Raw genomic sequence first — 18,137 nt, forward strand, 5'->3', positions numbered from 1 at the left:
GTAAATTTTAATTTATATTTCCCGCCTCTCCCTTCAGATCCAGGCGGGATTACAGCAGTTAAAACAATAATACAAATGCAACCATTCAATAATATTATGACAATTATTACATTATTATAAAAAAAAACCTGCTTTGCCACCTGTTTACCCTTCTGTTTTCGTCAAGAGTCGGGATCGTTCTAAAATTATTCATAGACGATCGGGTGGCTAGGCCCGACGGAAGAGATCCATCTTAAGTGCTTTCTTAAAAGCATCTAAGGTGGTAATAAGACAGATCTCTTCTGGCAGATTGTTCCATAAACTGGGAGCCACGGCCGTGAATGCCTTATGGGAAGTTGTTATTAAACTTGTTTTTGAATATTCTAGTCAGGTCTTCCCTGATGTTCTGAGAGTGTGGGGTGGATTGTGTAGGGAGAGGCATTCCCTTAAGTAACTCGGGCCCGAGCCACGTAGGGCTTTAAAGGTAATGACCAACACTTTGTATTGCGCCTGAAAGCTGATAGGCAGCCAATGTAAAGATCTTAGTACAGTACCGGTGTAACATGGTCTGATCTAGGTGTTCTTGTGATCAGCCTGGCTGCTGCATTTTGGATTAATTGACGTTTCCAAACTTGGTACAAAGGTAGCCCCATGTAGAGTGCATTACAGAAATCTAAGCAAGAGGTTACAAGTGCATGTACCACTGTTAGGGGCGCAACTGACATATCAACCGAAGTTGATACCAGGTGCTCCTGGCCGTTGCCTCCACATGAGATGTCAACTGTAGAGACAAGCCCAGGAGCACTCCCAGACTGCGAACTTCGTCCTTTAGGGGAAGTGCGACCCTGTCCAGGACTGGTTGACAAATCTCCTTCCCTGGGCCAGGGGTACCTATTACAACTACCTCTGTTTTCTCTGGATTCAACTTGAGTGTGTTTTCCCTCATCCAGCCCATTACCAACTCGAGGCAGGCACTCAGAAGAGAGATGCCTTCCTTAGTCACTGCAACAGTCAGAGACAAAGAGAAATGGATTTGGGTGTCACCAGTGTACTGATAACACTGTCCCATGTCTCTGGATGATCTCTCCCAGCGGCTTTGTGTAAATGTTAAATAGCATTGGGGACAGGATGGCACCTTGAGGGACGCCAGTTGGCAGCTCTCTTTTATGAGTGCAGCTGTTCCCCAGCATCACCATCTGGAATCTACCTGAGAGGTAGGAACAGAACCACTGCAATGCAGTGCCTCTGATACCTAACTCCTTCAGGCGCTCCAGAAGGATACCATGGTCAATGGTATCGAAGGCCGCAGGGATGTCTAAGAGCACCAACAGGATCACACTTCCTCTGTCGATACCCAGACGGAGATCACTGACAAAGGCGACCATGGCAGTCTCAGCTCCCTATCCCGCTCTGAAGCCGGTTTGAAATGGGTCCAGATAATCGGCTTCATCCAAGACAGCTTGGAGTTGGAGGGGGTTGCCTTTGCCTCTGAGGTTGAAAGAGTATGACTTGTCCAAGGTCACCCGGTGGTTTCCATAACAAAGCAGTGATTCAAAACCTAGTCTCTCAGTGTCCTTGTCCAACACTCAAACCATTGCTTTTCCCAATATTTTGATGCCAGTCTGTATTTTAGTCATACCCAACTCAAAAGATGTTGACTGTTCCATCTCCACAGATACATGAGGTTTCCTCCAACATCCCCACCCTGCCTTGCCCCTCTCTCCCAAACAATACAGTGGTAGAATTACCTGTCTGACAATACTCTGAATTAGCTTGTCCATAGTAAAGGCAATGTAGGCATGAATGGTAAACATCTCCCGAAGGGAATCCTCATATTGGGAAGAATCCATGTTACCATCCAGCAAATTCCGCACCATGTCTAAGAAGGCGGGATAATAGTCTTCCACATCAATGTCCACTAAAAATGGGAAAGGCAAGAAAGACACTATGAAATTCATTACAAACAAACTAGAGTTTATCCACTCTAGAGGTATATTTCACCTTCTTGTCTGGCTCTTAAAGGCTGATTCTGGAAGGGGTTGTGTGTGGAATCTGTTAAAACACAAATCAAAAACTGTGGAAGTTTAAACAGTTTTAAAAATTAAGAGGCCTGTCCAGACATAGGCAAAGGAGATTTAGCTTGAAATCCTCTACTCCTTCTGGCAAGTAAAGATTTTTTTATTTGACGCATTAGGCAACTAAATATCTATACAGAAAGATCCTTCATGATGTATTTGTGTGCTACACTTTTATTGCTACTGTCATGTTTTTAAATGACTTTATTCTGTTTTAAAGTACTGGTGCTTCCTTATAAGAAAATCAATATATTACGTATGGAAAAAAAGATGGTTTATCAAAATCCCATTATGGTTCTCAATAAATGAAGCCCTTTTCAAAAATGAGAAGCTATTGTGTGAAAAACGGCCAACTTATGAAGATATAACTAAAGTGGAAAACAACCAAAGAAGATTAAAAACAGAAGAAGAAATGCATACAGAGGGATATAACTGTATTTGGTTTTTATATAGAAGGATAAAAGAAAGATATAGTCAAAACATGAAACTGTATGGAATTGGAAAAAGAGAAACAGAATTTGAAAAAAAAATTAAACAAGAAGGAAACCGAGGAATTTCTAAAATTTATCAATTACTTTTAAAACAAGAACTAGAACAAGAAACTTTTAAGCACTACATGATTAAATGGGCGCAAGATCTGGGTGAAAATATCCAACTCTCACAACGGGGAAAAAACTGGACAAAAAGAATAAAGTATTCTAAGAACTATGCAGTGCAGGAAAACTTAATAAAGATGCAATTCAGATGGTACTTAACCCCGGATATAATTTCAAAAATGTCAAATAATCACAAAAACAGATGTTGGAAATGCAAAACAGAGGTTGGGACTATGCTACATTGTTGGTGGAAATGTAAAAAAGTAAATAAATTTTGGACAGAAATACATCAGACATTACAAAAAAATTCAAGTCTAATATAAATAAAGATCCAAAGATGTTCCTACTAAATATGATTGAAGATGAGGATTTAGCAAGAGAATATGGAAAATTAATATTCTATATGATATGTGCTGCCAGACTTTTGTTAGCCTCTATGTGGAAAACAGAACAAATTCCAGATACTGTATAGACATGTGGGTTTTACAAGTGTATGACTATATGGAAATAGATAGACTGACCTGTTATATAAATAAGAAATTGATAAAGAAATTTGAACAAGAATGAAAACCATAAGTAAATTAGATGAATGATGCACTTACTGGGGTCCTTCAATCGCAACTGGATGGCAGGGCTGTCGCTTTTGTCTCGCTTCACACCCAGCACTTCTCGCTCCCATTCCCTTTCCCGGTTCTCCTCTTCTATCTGCCGCTCAGCCTGGGTATATATTCGCAGCAACCGCAAACACAGGATCTGGTGCAGGCGGAGGAAGATGTACCAGTTGTTGTTGACATAGAACAGATTGTAGACTTCGTCCATGTTGCGCAGCTTTTGGGCTGCTGTATTGCTGAACATCAGCTTGGCTTTAGGGGGGCTGCCCCCAACACCGTTGTGCTTTTTCACAGCCCCTGAGCCTTCGTCCACATCCATCTCCTCCTCTTCCTCCTCCTCCACGTCCGACAGCTCCCCCCGCTGAGCAAACAGCAGGTCTGGGATGAAATGATACATGATTTGCTTGATTTTGTACTTGTCCTCTTTCTGGATGCCGGTCTGCCGCTTCACATGGTGGATGATGAGAGAAGCAGCGTCATCTAGGATCTGCTTATCTTCATACGCCAGTGACAGGTGAGGGCCAGCATTATCATCAGAGGTCTGTTCTTGCCTCTGAAAATCAAGAGGAAAAGAGAATGAAACCCGCATTCACTGTTCAGTTTGTAGCCTACTCATGGGTTTTCCCACCACTTCTCTTGCCCTTACTTTACAATGCCTTTTGATTATTAGCAAGAGAAATCCTGTCTGGAAGGACTCACAACCACATAAGAGAACTGCAGACACCTTAAAAGAAAAATTAGAAGTTGTGGCAGCTGATTAATCTATTATTATTATTATCATCATCATCATTATACTTTATTTATATAGTGCTGTAGATTTACACAGTGCTGTACATACAATCTACGAAATTTTGAGACCCTCTAATAATTTACAGCCTAAATATCTTAAAGGCACCAGATCCCATCTCATCTTGGAAATTAAGCAGGGTCAGACTTGGTTAATACTTGAATGAGAGACTACCAAGGAATAGTACATGCTTTAAGGGAATAGTTCAGAGGGAGAAACTGGTGAAACCACCTCTGAGTATTCCTTCTCTAAATAACCCTATGAAATTAATGGGGTCCCTATAAGTCGACAGGTGACTTAAAGGCACACATGCACGCGCACATACACACACACAAACAATTCACAACATCCTTCCAACTAGCAACCAGATCAGGACAAATATGAAACAAAAGTCAAATAAACACAGCACAGAAGGCAAGGTTCCCAACCTACCTCATCATAAATAGTCTCAATCTCACTGAGAAGGCTTTTTGATCTTAAGACCTTGGTGTCATTCTGCTTGAAGTTGATTCCCTGGTGATCAAGGGACTTCAAGTAATATTTTTCATTCTGTTCCCGCCACACTTTGTTAAATCCTCTCTGGGCTTCTCTCCATTCTTCTTCTTTCATTTTTAACCTTAGCAAAAGAAAGGCAACAGGGGTTGAGGGAGGAGTCCATGCCAATAAGGATGGTTGGTGCCAAGGATGCTCACACTTCTACAGGTACTTATTTATATTCTTGTCTTTCCCTTTTCATTTTAACAGTTTTTAATTCTTTGCATTTTTGACTCTGCATCTGACCATCAATTATTCTCAGAACCCTGCCAAGGGTGGGATATAAATATCAAATCACAAAGAAAAGCAAAAACTTGGGAAATGAGCAGGGGAAGGGCATGGTCTCTACATCAGAATGTGTCCATTACCTTTTCAACACAATCGGGACTGCAACAGCTGGGTTCTTCCGAAGCCCATCAATAATGTCAGCGGCTTTGTCAGCATATATCCTCTGCAAAGCCTTGCGGTGGATGACTTCTGAGGAGCCACCTAAGGTGTTGTCCAGACGGAATTTGGCTTGCTCTTCAGCCGATAAGCGAGAGAGCTTCTTTTGTATTGTCTCTAAGACTCTGATAGTGGCTAGATTGGTCTCCAAGACAACATCCAGCTGGAAAGGAAAACACGCATAGCTGTGGCTTCAGATCATTCAATAAATTATGGTTTTTAATGTAGCTACAGGTTGAGGGTTTCTTATCTGAAAATCCAAAATCTGAAATACCCCAAAATTGTCCACATGGATGCCTGAGCTTGTGACACCTTTGCTTTCTAATGGTTTAGTGTACACAAACAATGTTTCATACACAAGGAGCCCTGGTGGCGCAGTGGTTAAATGCCTGTACTGCAGCCATTCACTCAAGACCACAAGGTTGCGAGTTCAAGACCAGCAAAAGGGCCCAAGCTCGACTCAGGCTTGCATCCTTCCGAGGTCGCTAAAATGAGTACCCAGACTGTTGGGGGCAAATTAGCTTACTTGCTAATTAGCTTACTTGCTGTTCACCGCTATGATCTTTGGAATAGCGGTATATAAATAAAACAAATTATTATTATTATTAAAATTCTTTAAAATATTGTGTATAAAATGACCTTCAGGCAATGTTTATCAGGTGTATACAAAATATAAATGTAGACCAAGATGCAAAATCCCAACCAATTTTCAGACCATAGGACTGTTCCATCTATTATTGTTTAAATATAATTTTTCAGTGGGTGGAGAATTTCACATTTTACAAACTACACAGCACCCATGCTGCTACTGAAGTGAAAGCAGGCTCTGCTACCACCCACACCACAAAAATCAAGTAAAGATTTAAAGTGAGAACTTTCCTTTTCAAGCTCACAGATTTAAGTCATTATATTACAGAAAGAGCTGCTATTTTTCCTTTGTCTCGGTAGCCACTGTGAAACAGTAAGCCACTCTTTTCAAGAGATAAGACACTGTTGTACATACCTCAAATCGTTCATCTTCACACCGGTAAATATGCTCTTCATACTGAGTCTTTTTGGAGCTCACAAATGTAGAATCTTCAGACCATGATGGAAAAGAAACCCAGGTGTCATTCAGCACCTTACAAATTAAGAGAGAAAAGAATATAGCAGCTTATTTATGAGCGGAGAACTAATTCTAGCTGCTACATAAAATCCACTCTCAAGACTTCTGAAAATAGCAACAAATATAAAGGAAAGGGCAGCATTACCAGAGTTTGTTATATTTTTGGTTTAAGTTTCTGTGCTTAATACTAGAATTAGCAGTACCAGAAATGATCCAGTTGCTTTGAGCACAACTGAATAGGAAAAGATGGTCCAAGCTTCATCTCTCAAGTCAAAGAAACAATCACTTCTATTTTCATCTAACACAATAATTAGGAGTCATGCCTAAGATCCAAGAAGAATACAATGCCTTGCAAGTCAAAGACAAAATCACACCACTAAGAGCTCCACATTTTACATGGTAAACAAAGTCCTTGTCCTAGCATTAACTCTGGTCTTTCTCAGAGTTAATATGTGAAATGTGGGGGGTCGGAGGCTTTGGTGGACAGATGGAAATCTTCAATGGCTGCAAAAATGGGGTCTGGGAGGCATATGCAGTTCAGGGACAACATGGGGCCCATGGGTCACACTCTTCCCACCTCTGCATTAATATGTTCCAAAGTTCAATCCCCTAGTACCTTAATTACATAGAGAGATAGACAGGTAGATAGATAGATATCTGACAGCAAACAATAGGAAAATATTTCTGCTTAAGACCATACAGAGCTGCTTCCAGTCAGACCAGACAAAAGCATGTTAGCTAGACTGTGTCTGACCTAAAACAAGTTGGCTTCCTATGTTCCACCAGCCCTCAATTGTCCACTATAAGGAATGTTGCCTTACCTCCTTACACAATGGAGTCCGACCTGTGCATTTGGGCTGTTGGTAACTCTTTGGCAAGGCTCGGTAGCTGGAGCCCAGCCTCTTACAAGAAGCATAGTCTATCTCCATTGCTATCCCCTCTGTAGCCCGTTCCTTAGGATATGTCTCCAAGTGTGCAGACTCTTTGTAGCCCAGGAAGTTTTTAAACCAAGTGAACAACTCTGGGAATTTTCTTTAAAAAAAAAAAAAAGAAGAAGATGATGATGAAGTAGGGGAAAGAGAGGAAAGAGAAATTATTATATTTTAGACACTCGTAATGAAAAGATGTTTTAAGATATTCCATTGAAATTATGGTATACGCTTTTAAAACACAATTAACTACATGATGATTAATGTAATTCTTTTAATAAACAGCTTGCATCTTTACCATTTATTTTTGGAAACCTGGCTTGTGTAAACCACTGTTTGTTATATTGGTACAACATAGCTACTGTGGTTTGCCACAGACTATGAACAGAGATATCTAATCCTCTCCCCCTGCATTCAGGAGAGGAGGGGAACAGAAGTAGGGAACAAGTGAGTCTTATGCTTACTGTTGCTAATTCCAATCCTCCAAACTATGTTCTCAGAATACAGTGACTATCACCTGCTTAGGAAAGGACATCAATGTGGAAACAGCTAGCACTAAATAATGCTGATGAAAACTAAAGCAGGTATTTTTCTTTTTATCCCACTTACCCCAAAAATGGAGAAACTAGCTGAACAAGTTCAGGTCGGGATATCACTTCCTGATTAAAAATGACCAGACAGCGGAGAAAATTCTCATATGCTTCTGTGCTACGCAGAGCCTTACGGACCTTGTCAACCAAATCAGAAAGAAAAGAAGAGTCAGTTAGCAAAGGGGGGCAAAACCAATGGTTTTGCTTGAGTGGTAGTAGCGTTCAATAGTTTCCCACTATCATTCTATAGAAGTAAATTCACAGTCACTATAAAGGCAACTCGTAAATGGTGGGTATTTATAGCATTTGTAACATACTAATACAAATGCCACTCCATTTGTTAGTGACACACACACAGGCATAACTCCAACTTATGCTTTCATATGTCTTTTCCTGTTTGTTCCAGAGGTTGGGATTCTCTACCTCCTTTACCCAATGACCAAAACTCCTAGAAATCCTGTCTTTTTCATGCTGCCTCCCCCTGGAGAAGAACAGGGTTACTGCTTACCAGGTTATTACAGTTAATAGTACAACCCTATTACTATAGCCAGACGCACGATGAAGCCATGCTCCAGGACCTTCTGGGGGTCCATCATAATTGAAAAATGATGTTGTGATTGTACATCTGGCTGTAAATGGGCAGCTAGAGGTTTTTCAGTCATCTCCTGCTCTCTACCAGCTACAAAATGGCTGGGGGGAGGGAAGGGGGAGTTCCTGTAAGATGAAGTTGAGTCTTGCAGGAGGGAAGCTATATTCTAACAACAACAACAACAACAATAATAGCTGTTATTCAGAGGGAAATCTAGGGGCAACACTAGAGGAAATGGGACATACCTCCCCATGTACTTGTCCCAGAAAACTCTAAAGAAGCCACAAAGCGAGCCTTGTCTGGTAAAGATTATATGGATGGGTAGGGAGGCTAAAAAAAAACTACCCATATTAGATGCCAAGGCTGAAAGGGTTGCTAAGACAGGCTTCAAACCTAGGCATACATACACTGGAAATAAAGTGGTACTGACTATCTGCATGGCACCTCAAGTGAACACCACTGGGGGCTTTTTGAAAGCTAACTGCTGAGACAAAACAAACCATTCAAGGCTACCCTTTATGATGCCCCCTCACCTTGTCAAAAAACAGGGACTCTGTCCCATGTTTACCAGCTTCCACCATTGATGGGTCTTTCAAGTTAAGGAGCTTTGGTTTCTTCTGCAAATAGGAAAAAAAATGAAGCAACAGGGATGGGTGACAAAACATAATCATTTTAACAGGGTGCACATTAGTCAGCAAAAACATATACAGATTGGCACAGCATACCTTCTCCTGAATTTAAAAAGAAACCATACAACTGATACATGTATACCTCTGATTAGCCTCACACTGGTCATGCTAATGCTTGCAAAGACCTCTCTAGCATTCCTACCCTCACACATCAGTGGCTTACCTAACAAACTGTTATCCACCACTAATTTTAGATTAAGGTGTACATGAAAAGAAGATCTTGATTTTAAGGCACCAAGTAGATCTCCCACAGGCTTTGGTCTACAAATGCTGTTTTGGGCTAAACTCAACCAATTTGTAAATTGGGGAAAAAGTAGAGACAGCGTGTGACTGCTGTCACGGATTGGTCACTCCATTCTCATTTTGTAAGCACTAAGGCTTTATAGAGAAATATGGCAGGCCTTCTGCTATTCCTGAATCCTCCCTTCTATGCCTTAATAGTTCAATTCTTGGGGGGAAAGCTCCTGCCACTCATTTTAAAAAAGAACAACATATTGTGCATCTGACAAGCCAAACTCAAGACCAAATATTATGTTGTCATACATTTTCTAACTTGTTGATTTGTGACGTTTTAACTATTGTGGAGGCAGTATACAATGCTAGCATACTGATGGCAGTGATGATAGATTCTCACCTTCACTGGAGGAGTTGTCCCAGCTGTGGCATGCCGCCGGATCTGACAGCCATTTTGATTAGGTCTTTGCTGCTTGCTGTTCAGCTGCGGCTTTTTGACTGTGCCCCCGTGGTCATTTCTCACAGATTCCACCTTTTCTGCAGTTGTCTTGCTCAACAGCTTGTTTAAAACAGTTACATACAAATCCATTATTGATCCCAATATTCCACATCAGAACATGAACATGCAAAATATGTATCACAGTAATTCCCTCAAGTGAGGAAAATGTGAATTGAAGAAGCTTCATGTTAAAAATGGGATGCGTAAACCCTCCCCTACAAAAGATATGGGGAGGATAATTCAATCTCAGAGGAGACTGAGAATGCTCAGTGAGCACTGACAGAGAAACAGAGGATAGGGACTGGGATGAAGTACCCTGGAAGAAGTACCACTGCTGAATTCCATGGTACCATGTTTTATTACAGGCTCTACCTATAATAAAAAGCAATTCTGGAAAGTTTGCTCTTTTTGCATAGGGAAAAAAATCCAACAACAAACATGAAATCATGAGATACTCCGCTCTGATGCATGTATATCCTCAATACTAAGGTCAGTGAGCCCATAAACCTGTTTCATATAAGCTACACAGTGGAGTAAGAAGCTTGCAGAATAACACAGGTACCACACTGTTTGTTGCTCTTTAAATAAGCAATAACATTCAGAATAAACTCACAACAGAGCTATTTGCATCGGGCAGGAACTGTCCAAATTCTGAGAGCAGATCTTCCTGGTTCTTGAAGAGACGAGCCACCTGGGCATAGACTTCCTGCTCAGTCAATGCTGGTGTGTAGTTACCTCCTGCTTCCTTGGCATTTCGCTGCTCTTTCTGTCATGAGATAGAAGAGAATGTTCAAGAAAAATGTAAGAAATATAGCAATATTTGTTGTTGTTGTTATTATAGTTTATTTCTATAGCGCTGTTTAAAAGAAATAAATCATGGCATCCAAGTGTGAGTGCTCAAGGAGAAGAGCACCAAATGACAAAGAGGATACTAGAGAAATGTTGTAACTGGTTTTCAAACAGCGCTGATGAAAACATCTTGGCCTTATACTATACTAAATAGACTGAAGCAAAAGCAAAACTGAGCCAGTAGTATTAACAAACAGTAACCAGCCCATTGGTTATGTCCCCTAGTTGTCCAATTATAATCTTCTTCTGCTTCACATGTTCACATTTGTCAAAATTAAAACTAAACAAGCTTCATTTATATACTGCTTCATACCGCCTAAGCAGTGTCTAAGTGGTTAACAACTGTAAGCTAATTTGACCCCAACAATCTGGGTACTCATATTAGTGACCTCGGAAAGATGCAAGCCTGAGTCAAGCTTGAGCCCTTTTGCTGGTCTTGAACTCTCAACCTTGTGGTTTTGAGTGAGTGGCTGCAGTGCAGGCATTTAACCACTGCGCCACCAAATGCATAAAACTTAAAAACAATTTCCTACTTACCTGATAGGTGTGAAGGATCTCCAAGAAAGCCTTGTAAATATCTGGCTGCCCCTGGAAACGATTCTTGATTTTGTTAACATAGTTGATGGCATGATTAAACTCAACTGGCTGATTATTCTGGAGGGACGGCGTGGTTCCAAGTGAGATTGTCACAGGCGTATGGGGCTGCACAGGTGGAGAACGAGGAGATGCGTAAGGGATTGGAGGAGTCTGTTGGCTGGTTGGTGTATGTGCCTGCAGCTGGGAAGGCTGAGAAAAAGAAAACAGACATTTGCTTATAGAGCTACATGAGGGATGGGGAGTAGATCCAAAAATATTGCAGATCATCATGGCCAAAAGTGTTGTGGTGTTACCTCACAAAAACAGAAACCTGGGTCCTGTTCATTCAACAAGGTATTTTTTAAAACCACAGTTCTGATGTTTACTCAGAAGTAAATCCCACTATGTTCAATATGATGTGCTTCCTAATAAATGGAATTAAAGCCTTGCACAAATCACACAATATTAGATAAGAGCAGCATCCAATCTGCTTTAGTACAGCAATTCTAGAAAAGGATGGGAGTCCCTTTCTCTCTTTTCTCATTCTGTTCAGCCTCAAACTATTTAATGATTTAATTTTAGGGGGAAGGAATGAAAAAAAATCAGTGCATTTTATCTTTTACACATCCGCTTAGCCAGACTTTCCAACATCATCAATGATCACCAAATCAACTAAAGGCCTCTGAGGAAAGGTGGTTTCCAATATTCATCCCAGCCTCCCCCCCCCCAGGCTCCTATGATGTCTTCCACCAATTAAATAACATCCCTTTCCCCAAGAGTTTTATCTGGCTTGTTTTATAGAAGACCTTTAAACACTCTCATGTTCTGTCAAGCCCTTTGGGGGACAATTACTTTATTTCACTGTTGCGGATTGCACTTTTACTGCAGATTTAATTGTTGACTACATCTGGGAACCAAAGAACCACGAGTCTGCTTTTATGCATGTGGTAAGACTTTCTAAGCTCCATACCATCTATCCCTGACACCCAGCTGCTGAGGAAAAGCTGATCCCGCCAAAGTGGTATATGATGAGGTGCTGAGACTGTACTCAGAATTGAAAAACTGCACATTAACTGCCACCATATAGAATAATTTAGATCAAGGATCAGAGCCTGGAAGAGCAATATTTTGGTCTGTTACTACGGGAATCCTCTAGCCAACATGCTGAAAGGACTCTGGCAGGTATACTCCAAAATAGGAATCTTTCTGTACATTACCAGATGGCAACTTGCGGTACTCCATGCATTATTAAACTCTAACAACCATCAGCCCCAGCCAGCACAGCCAATTATCAGGATAACAGAAACTGTAGCCCAGCAATTAGAGAGCCACAGCTTCATGACTTGATTTAGACTGAGCACAGTTTGGTTTAAGGACTACAAACTTATACAATTGAAGAAAAGCAAAAGTTCACTTAGTCAGCTCTTTCACCAAAGGCAGCATCACCCAACTGGCAATCCATTCACATAAATACATCATGTCCAACTAGGGAAAGCCGCAAAGCAGAAATAAGATACTTCTATGCAAATAACTTGTGAAGCAGTAAGTGCCCAAGACATTTCAGTGTCCAAGGAGGAAAATCCAAGCTGGTATCCTGTACTCGCATACAGCTCCTATTCAATTGTTGTGGACCTTGAACAAACCTTGCTGGTGGATGGTGCCCCTTGTGTCACCTATCTAACTCCAAAATCTGGCAACTCTATCATTAACGACATCCCAAAACAACACAGAGGGCCTTTCTGTGAATACAAGCAATACACATTTCTGTTTCCAAATGCATGACTATCATTTTGACTGTGCCTTTACCTTGCTGATCTTGGCAGGTGGTGGTTGTGGTGCTGGCTGGGCTGGAGTGGGAGCAGACTGTGCCGATGGCTGAGACGGATGCTGTGGCTGGGGTTGTGGCTGAGGTTGGAGGCCATGAGCTGGGATCTGATGAACCTGCCCCGGCGTTGTTACATTCACCATGTCGTTAGTCTGCACTTCAATTTTGTAGCCAGGGGGCAAGAAAGTGTTGAAACCCATGATCAAATCAGGGTGGCCTTTGAAGAGCTGGGACACACGGCTGATCACTCCCGGAGTGTCAATACTATATGGGGGGGAAACAAAGAGGAAAGAGAAAGAGTAAGATCACCTCTCCTCTTGAGGAATGTCACTCTTTCCTGACATGCATAAAAACACATCATAATACTATTAAAGGTCTGTAACCCAGCTGGTTAATTTAAGCAAGCATTTTATTTGCTTTTTATCTTATATCTTATGTATGTTTTCCCTGTTCTTTTATTCGTACTTTTGTGAAAAGTTTAATTCTATTTTAAATGAACTAAATCTTGTCATAAATATTCTAACTTGTTCATTCCTGATGTTTTAACTATTTATGGTATAGTGGTTTGAGCGTAGGATTAGAACTCTACAGGTAAAGTTAAAGGTAAAGGTAGTCTCTTGACATGAATGTGTAGTGCTAACCAACTGTAGGGGGCAGTGCTCATCTCCATTTCTAAGCTGAAGAGACAGCGTTGTTCAAGGACGAATCTGGTGGTCATGCGGCCAGCATGACAGCACTGAATGCTGTTAGCTTCCCACCAAAGTGGTACTTATTTATCTACTGGCATTTGCATGCTTTCAAACTGCAAGGTTGGCAGAAGCTTGGACTAGTGATGGAAGCTCACTCCATCATGCAGTACTTGGGCCTCCAACTGCCAACCTTCTGATCTTCCAGTTGTCAGAAGTGACATCTTAACCACTAAGCCACTGCATCCCCTCTGGAGACGAGGGTTCAATTCCCAGCTTAGCCATGGAAACTCACTGGGTGACCTTGGCCAAGTCACACTCTTTCAGAGGATAGCAATGGCAAATTAGTGCCATTGGAAGTTGGAAAGGACTTGAAGGCACACAACAACAACAACAACAACAATGGAAATAAGGAGAAAGAGAGAGAGGGGGGTGCAACAGATAGGCACAGAGGACTGGACTTAAACTTTGGAAGGAAAAATGGAAAAGTTCAAACATGTGATAGCACTTGAAACCTGATGATATCACACAGCTCAAAAAACCATTTGTTATACCTTTGAGATTTGAACTCCTTCATTATGTCCAAGAAGTCATTGTAAACTTGAGGCTGGCTACCAAACTGCAACTTCACTTGGTCAAGGTAGGAGAGCGCATCTTCCACCTAAGGACAAATCAAACAAACTCAAATGCATCTGTTTCATGCAGTGACTCATCCCCAATCTTGCATATGAACATCCTCGCCTTGGGCATAAAACTGTAGCCTGTTAGCAAGCATATGCGTAATGTCAGGTTACCCCCATGAACAACAATCCTGCACTATCCACAAAACTCTTAAGCAATACAATAGCACTCTCAGACAAACAGAAACAAGTGCCGCTGCATCCCAATGGAGAGGAACACAATGGGACAGAATGACAGACTTCTATCTGTGCGTAGAGAGACTTTGTAGCACCTTTCAGACTAACTGAAAGAAAGAAATGGGCAGCATGAGCTTTTGTATACTTAGTCTACTTCCTTAGATGCATTTGGTGGAATGGAAACCAGGTACAGACATAGACTGTATATGCCACTGGTATGTGAGGATGTCAGTACAAATTACAAAACCTTTGTATATGGAAATGAAGTTGCAGGCCGGATTTTAAAGATGGTCATTAGTGCACAAAGACACAGGAAACTGGTCTTTGTTGACGGAGATGAAGTGGCAGATCCAGTTTTGCAATGGGACTACATTCATTGCCTCACCACATGCTCATGCTCATGCTGCCAATTTCTTTCTTTCAGTTAGTCTCAAAGGTGCTACAAGATCTCTCTACTTACTGATTCTACAGACTAATAGAGCTATATTTTAGACGTCTATCTGTTCTGTATTAACCATGATAAGCATGATGCTTCTTAACTGTGTATTTTGCTGTTGGTGTTTCCCCCTCCCCCCCAAAAGCAGCACATTTCAAGGTGATATAGGTTCTTTTTTCCACAAGAATGCTATGCCAGCAGTTGAACCATCTTGAGGGATAGTTCACAGATGCAATATCTGGAATATTCCTTTGCGCGTAAATATATTTGATTACAACTTTCTCCCTCAGACTAAGTCAAATAGGCTGCATTTTCAGCCAAGATGAAAAACCACTGCTGCGTTTCCATTTCAGCAGCAGCAGCAGGAAGGAGAGAGTGTTTCCTCAGATTTATAGCTGGGTGCAGAACATTTCTCCCAAGCTCATTGATGGAAATTTTTGTTCAAGAATCAGAGGGATTCTGCATTCCCATTCCTTTTTCTGCACCAAAGGACAAAATATTTAAAGGCCACTTTCAACAAAGATATTTCAGCTTGGATCCTAAAAGCGGCACTTGTTGCAATGCTGTTGTGACTTAAACAAGAAGCAGTATTTTGTAAAAAATATTTCTGATCCAAAGGAACCAATTTCATAGAGTGGAAATATAAATACACACTATATAAACACACACACTCAAATTCCTAGGTGACTAAGCACTGAGGAGTCTACAGTTTTCCCAGCTCAGGACATACAGGTTGTTGATGTCAGTATCCATGGAGACTCTACAACTGTGGCTTTGAAAAACATCAACATTAAATATTATCTTTCAAAAGACCTTGTTCATGCAATCCCCCCATATTATGCCATTACAGTAAAAGCAATTTTTCAAGGCATGTAAAGTACACTTGTATCTGCACAGTACACTCACTTCCTGCAACTGATCTCAATTCAACTGCTCTAGTGATTGACGGCATTCTTTTCCCTGAGAGGCACTATTGCAAATGTTCTAACAACAGAACAGTTCTCACTTCAACAGATTTCTGTCTTTTATGCCCACTCAGATCAAGCTCAAAAAACCACCACCAACAAAAGGTGATTAGATGTTTAGGTGCCTCAAACATAACTCTCTAGAAGTGATCAATTGCTTTCCAAGCTGTTAATAGCAGGCAAGGAGTCATTTACTCTGCTGCGCTTAAGGTGTGGAGTGTGTGTCTAGATCATTGCTAAAATTGTTTGTGCTGTTTTCCTACCCCAAAAACAAAAAAAAAGTCACAAAGTTATGAACTCTACAGGAAAGTGGTTTCAGTAGCTCATGGGCTGAAACATATATATATTCACAAGGCAGTTTTACAAGATTAAGGCAACACACCAGGGCCAAGAGAGCTACAAAACTTTCACAAAGCCATTCTCACTAAGCCTGGCATCAACTGAACCTGCAACAGAAAGTAAATACAGGACAAAGAAAACACCACAAAGATGTATGAATATATCTGCACAAAAGCAGTTACCTTCTGAGTACAAAAACATACAGAAAGGATGACTGAAAGAAGTCAACGTTTCACACACATTCAGGGCATTCACAAATTCATTCACCAAAGACAACTAACTCTAGTGAAAAGAACACCTTACAGTCACTCACAGGTTCTCATTTCCACCACAGTTTGGAGAAAGTTAGCAGTAGAGCCCTTCCCACTGTTTCTAGCATTTTCCAAATTGAAGTGTAGATGAGAAAAATGTCTACTCATTCCCTGACTCTTCTATATATGTCACCAGAGAGTCTGGGCTTTTGCTTGTTTGCCCTGACTTTTGTAGAATGTCAGAAATTTGAAGATAGACTTCAACCTCTGACCTCAGCATATGCAAAAGAAGACCTGTTCCTTGAGCCCTAAGCCAAGTGTAGAAGGCTTGGAGAAGGAACAGGAACTTCCCTCTATTACTAATGTTGTCCAAAGGGTCAATGTAACTGAAAAAATAAATCTGCTTTTACCACAGTATAGGGAGAAACATAAGCTGGTTAGTAAGGCAAGCCAATGTATGAGGACAGCTGTAACTTGTGAGTGCACATAAGATGGGGTCTGTGATAGAGAGTTTGCAAAATTCACATTTCAACTGAAAGCTCAACCAGGAGGTCACTCAATTTATTTTTTTATAAACTTTTTAAAAAGGCTGTCAGGACTGCAGAACTTTAGTACACAAATGACCTAAAGCTTATTGGACTGCTGTCCCTTCCTGTTGTGCCTGAGGTGATTGGGTACAACTTTTGATCAAACAATGACATTTCTGCATAACAGAAACAGTAAAACTATGTTCGGACACACAAAGGGGGGAATTTGGGATATAAATTTGTAAATGTGGATTTTAGCATGTTGTAAGCCGCTTTGATTGTCCTGTCACAGGAAAGCAGGATATAAATAAAAGTTTAATTTTTTATTATTTTATTTATATAAGCACCAAAGCAAGAAACAAAGGAGATACAAGCCTTCACAGAACCAAACTTTTGTGTTTTATCAAGCAATTAACAGACTAGGTATTGCATCTTATTTCTGTTACTCTTCAAAATGAGCACCATGGCTTACTTAGGCCCACTAGTCAAGAGCCAGCCTTCAGGAATAGTTCTGCAGCAGAATATAAATGCAACTCTTCAGAAGTCGTTCCTAAACCCGCAGAAGAAGTCTCACATGTCTGTTGCACACCACATTTAGAGATGTCCCTCCTCTCGGTCCCAGCATTATTGGCTAAGTGCCCATAAAGTACAGAGGGGGAAAACTCACTTGAGCCAATAACAGCCTGTATATGAAGTAGAGCAATTCAAAGAAGAGCATGTAGCATTTAAAGAAAAATATCTCAGGTCTTACCTTCAGTCTCTGGAACTGCTGTTGCCCCTGCACTGGTGCCGCAGGAGGGGTTGGGTGAGTGTGACTCTGTACCACCTGGCTTCCATGAGGCTGGACTGGTGTGGTGTGGTGATGCCCGCTATGAACAGCGGCTAGAGCTGGACCATGACTGCTGGAACTTTGTGGCACAGCTGACACCTGGGAAGATGAGTCATGACAAAGTGCTGAGGTTAGTTCACACATTTTCAAACACAATGAAAACTTTGATTGCCTTCCATTACACCAGCACTGGTGCTAAGAAACCACCCCTAACTTTGGCCTGTTACAGACAGCCAAAATAAAGCTGCTTCGAGTCACAGTGGAGGAATGGTGTTTCAATGATGCATGAGTCCTAAGAGTCCAGAAGTCGCACCAAAGCCACGCTCCTGTCCTTAG

General features: G+C 41.1%; 1 protein-coding gene across 3 annotated transcripts in view; it reads right to left on the bottom strand.

Moving 5' to 3' along the window:
- SIN3A (SIN3 transcription regulator family member A) overlaps positions 1-17,903 on the bottom strand; it is a 24,607-nt gene extending 6,704 nt beyond the window's left edge. For 2 of the 3 annotated variants that reach the window (XM_042475220.1, XM_042475219.1), the window contains exons 1-14: positions 17,724-17,903; positions 14,152-14,258; positions 12,893-13,175; positions 11,048-11,296; positions 10,275-10,427; positions 9,563-9,721; positions 8,773-8,856; positions 7,670-7,788; positions 6,953-7,163; positions 6,030-6,146; positions 4,951-5,189; positions 4,481-4,664; positions 3,253-3,814; positions 1,728-1,897 (exon numbers count right to left, since the gene is read on the bottom strand). In XM_042475220.1, coding sequence (XP_042331154.1) covers positions 1,728-1,897; positions 3,253-3,814; positions 4,481-4,664; positions 4,951-5,189; positions 6,030-6,146; positions 6,953-7,163; positions 7,670-7,788; positions 8,773-8,856; positions 9,563-9,721; positions 10,275-10,427; positions 11,048-11,296; positions 12,893-13,175; positions 14,152-14,174 — 2,553 coding nt within the window. In that variant the 5' untranslated portion in view covers positions 14,175-14,258; positions 17,724-17,903. The remainder of the gene's footprint in view (positions 1-1,727; positions 1,898-3,252; positions 3,815-4,480; positions 4,665-4,950; positions 5,190-6,029; positions 6,147-6,952; positions 7,164-7,669; positions 7,789-8,772; positions 8,857-9,562; positions 9,722-10,274; positions 10,428-11,047; positions 11,297-12,892; positions 13,176-14,151; positions 14,259-17,723) is intronic. The other variant, XM_042475217.1, reaches the window with a different exon arrangement.
- Positions 17,904-18,137: the final 234 nt, after the last annotated feature.

This window comes from Sceloporus undulatus, chromosome 6 (genome assembly GCF_019175285.1).
Source record: "Sceloporus undulatus isolate JIND9_A2432 ecotype Alabama chromosome 6, SceUnd_v1.1, whole genome shotgun sequence".
Classification (NCBI taxonomy): domain Eukaryota; kingdom Metazoa; phylum Chordata; class Lepidosauria; order Squamata; family Phrynosomatidae; genus Sceloporus; species Sceloporus undulatus.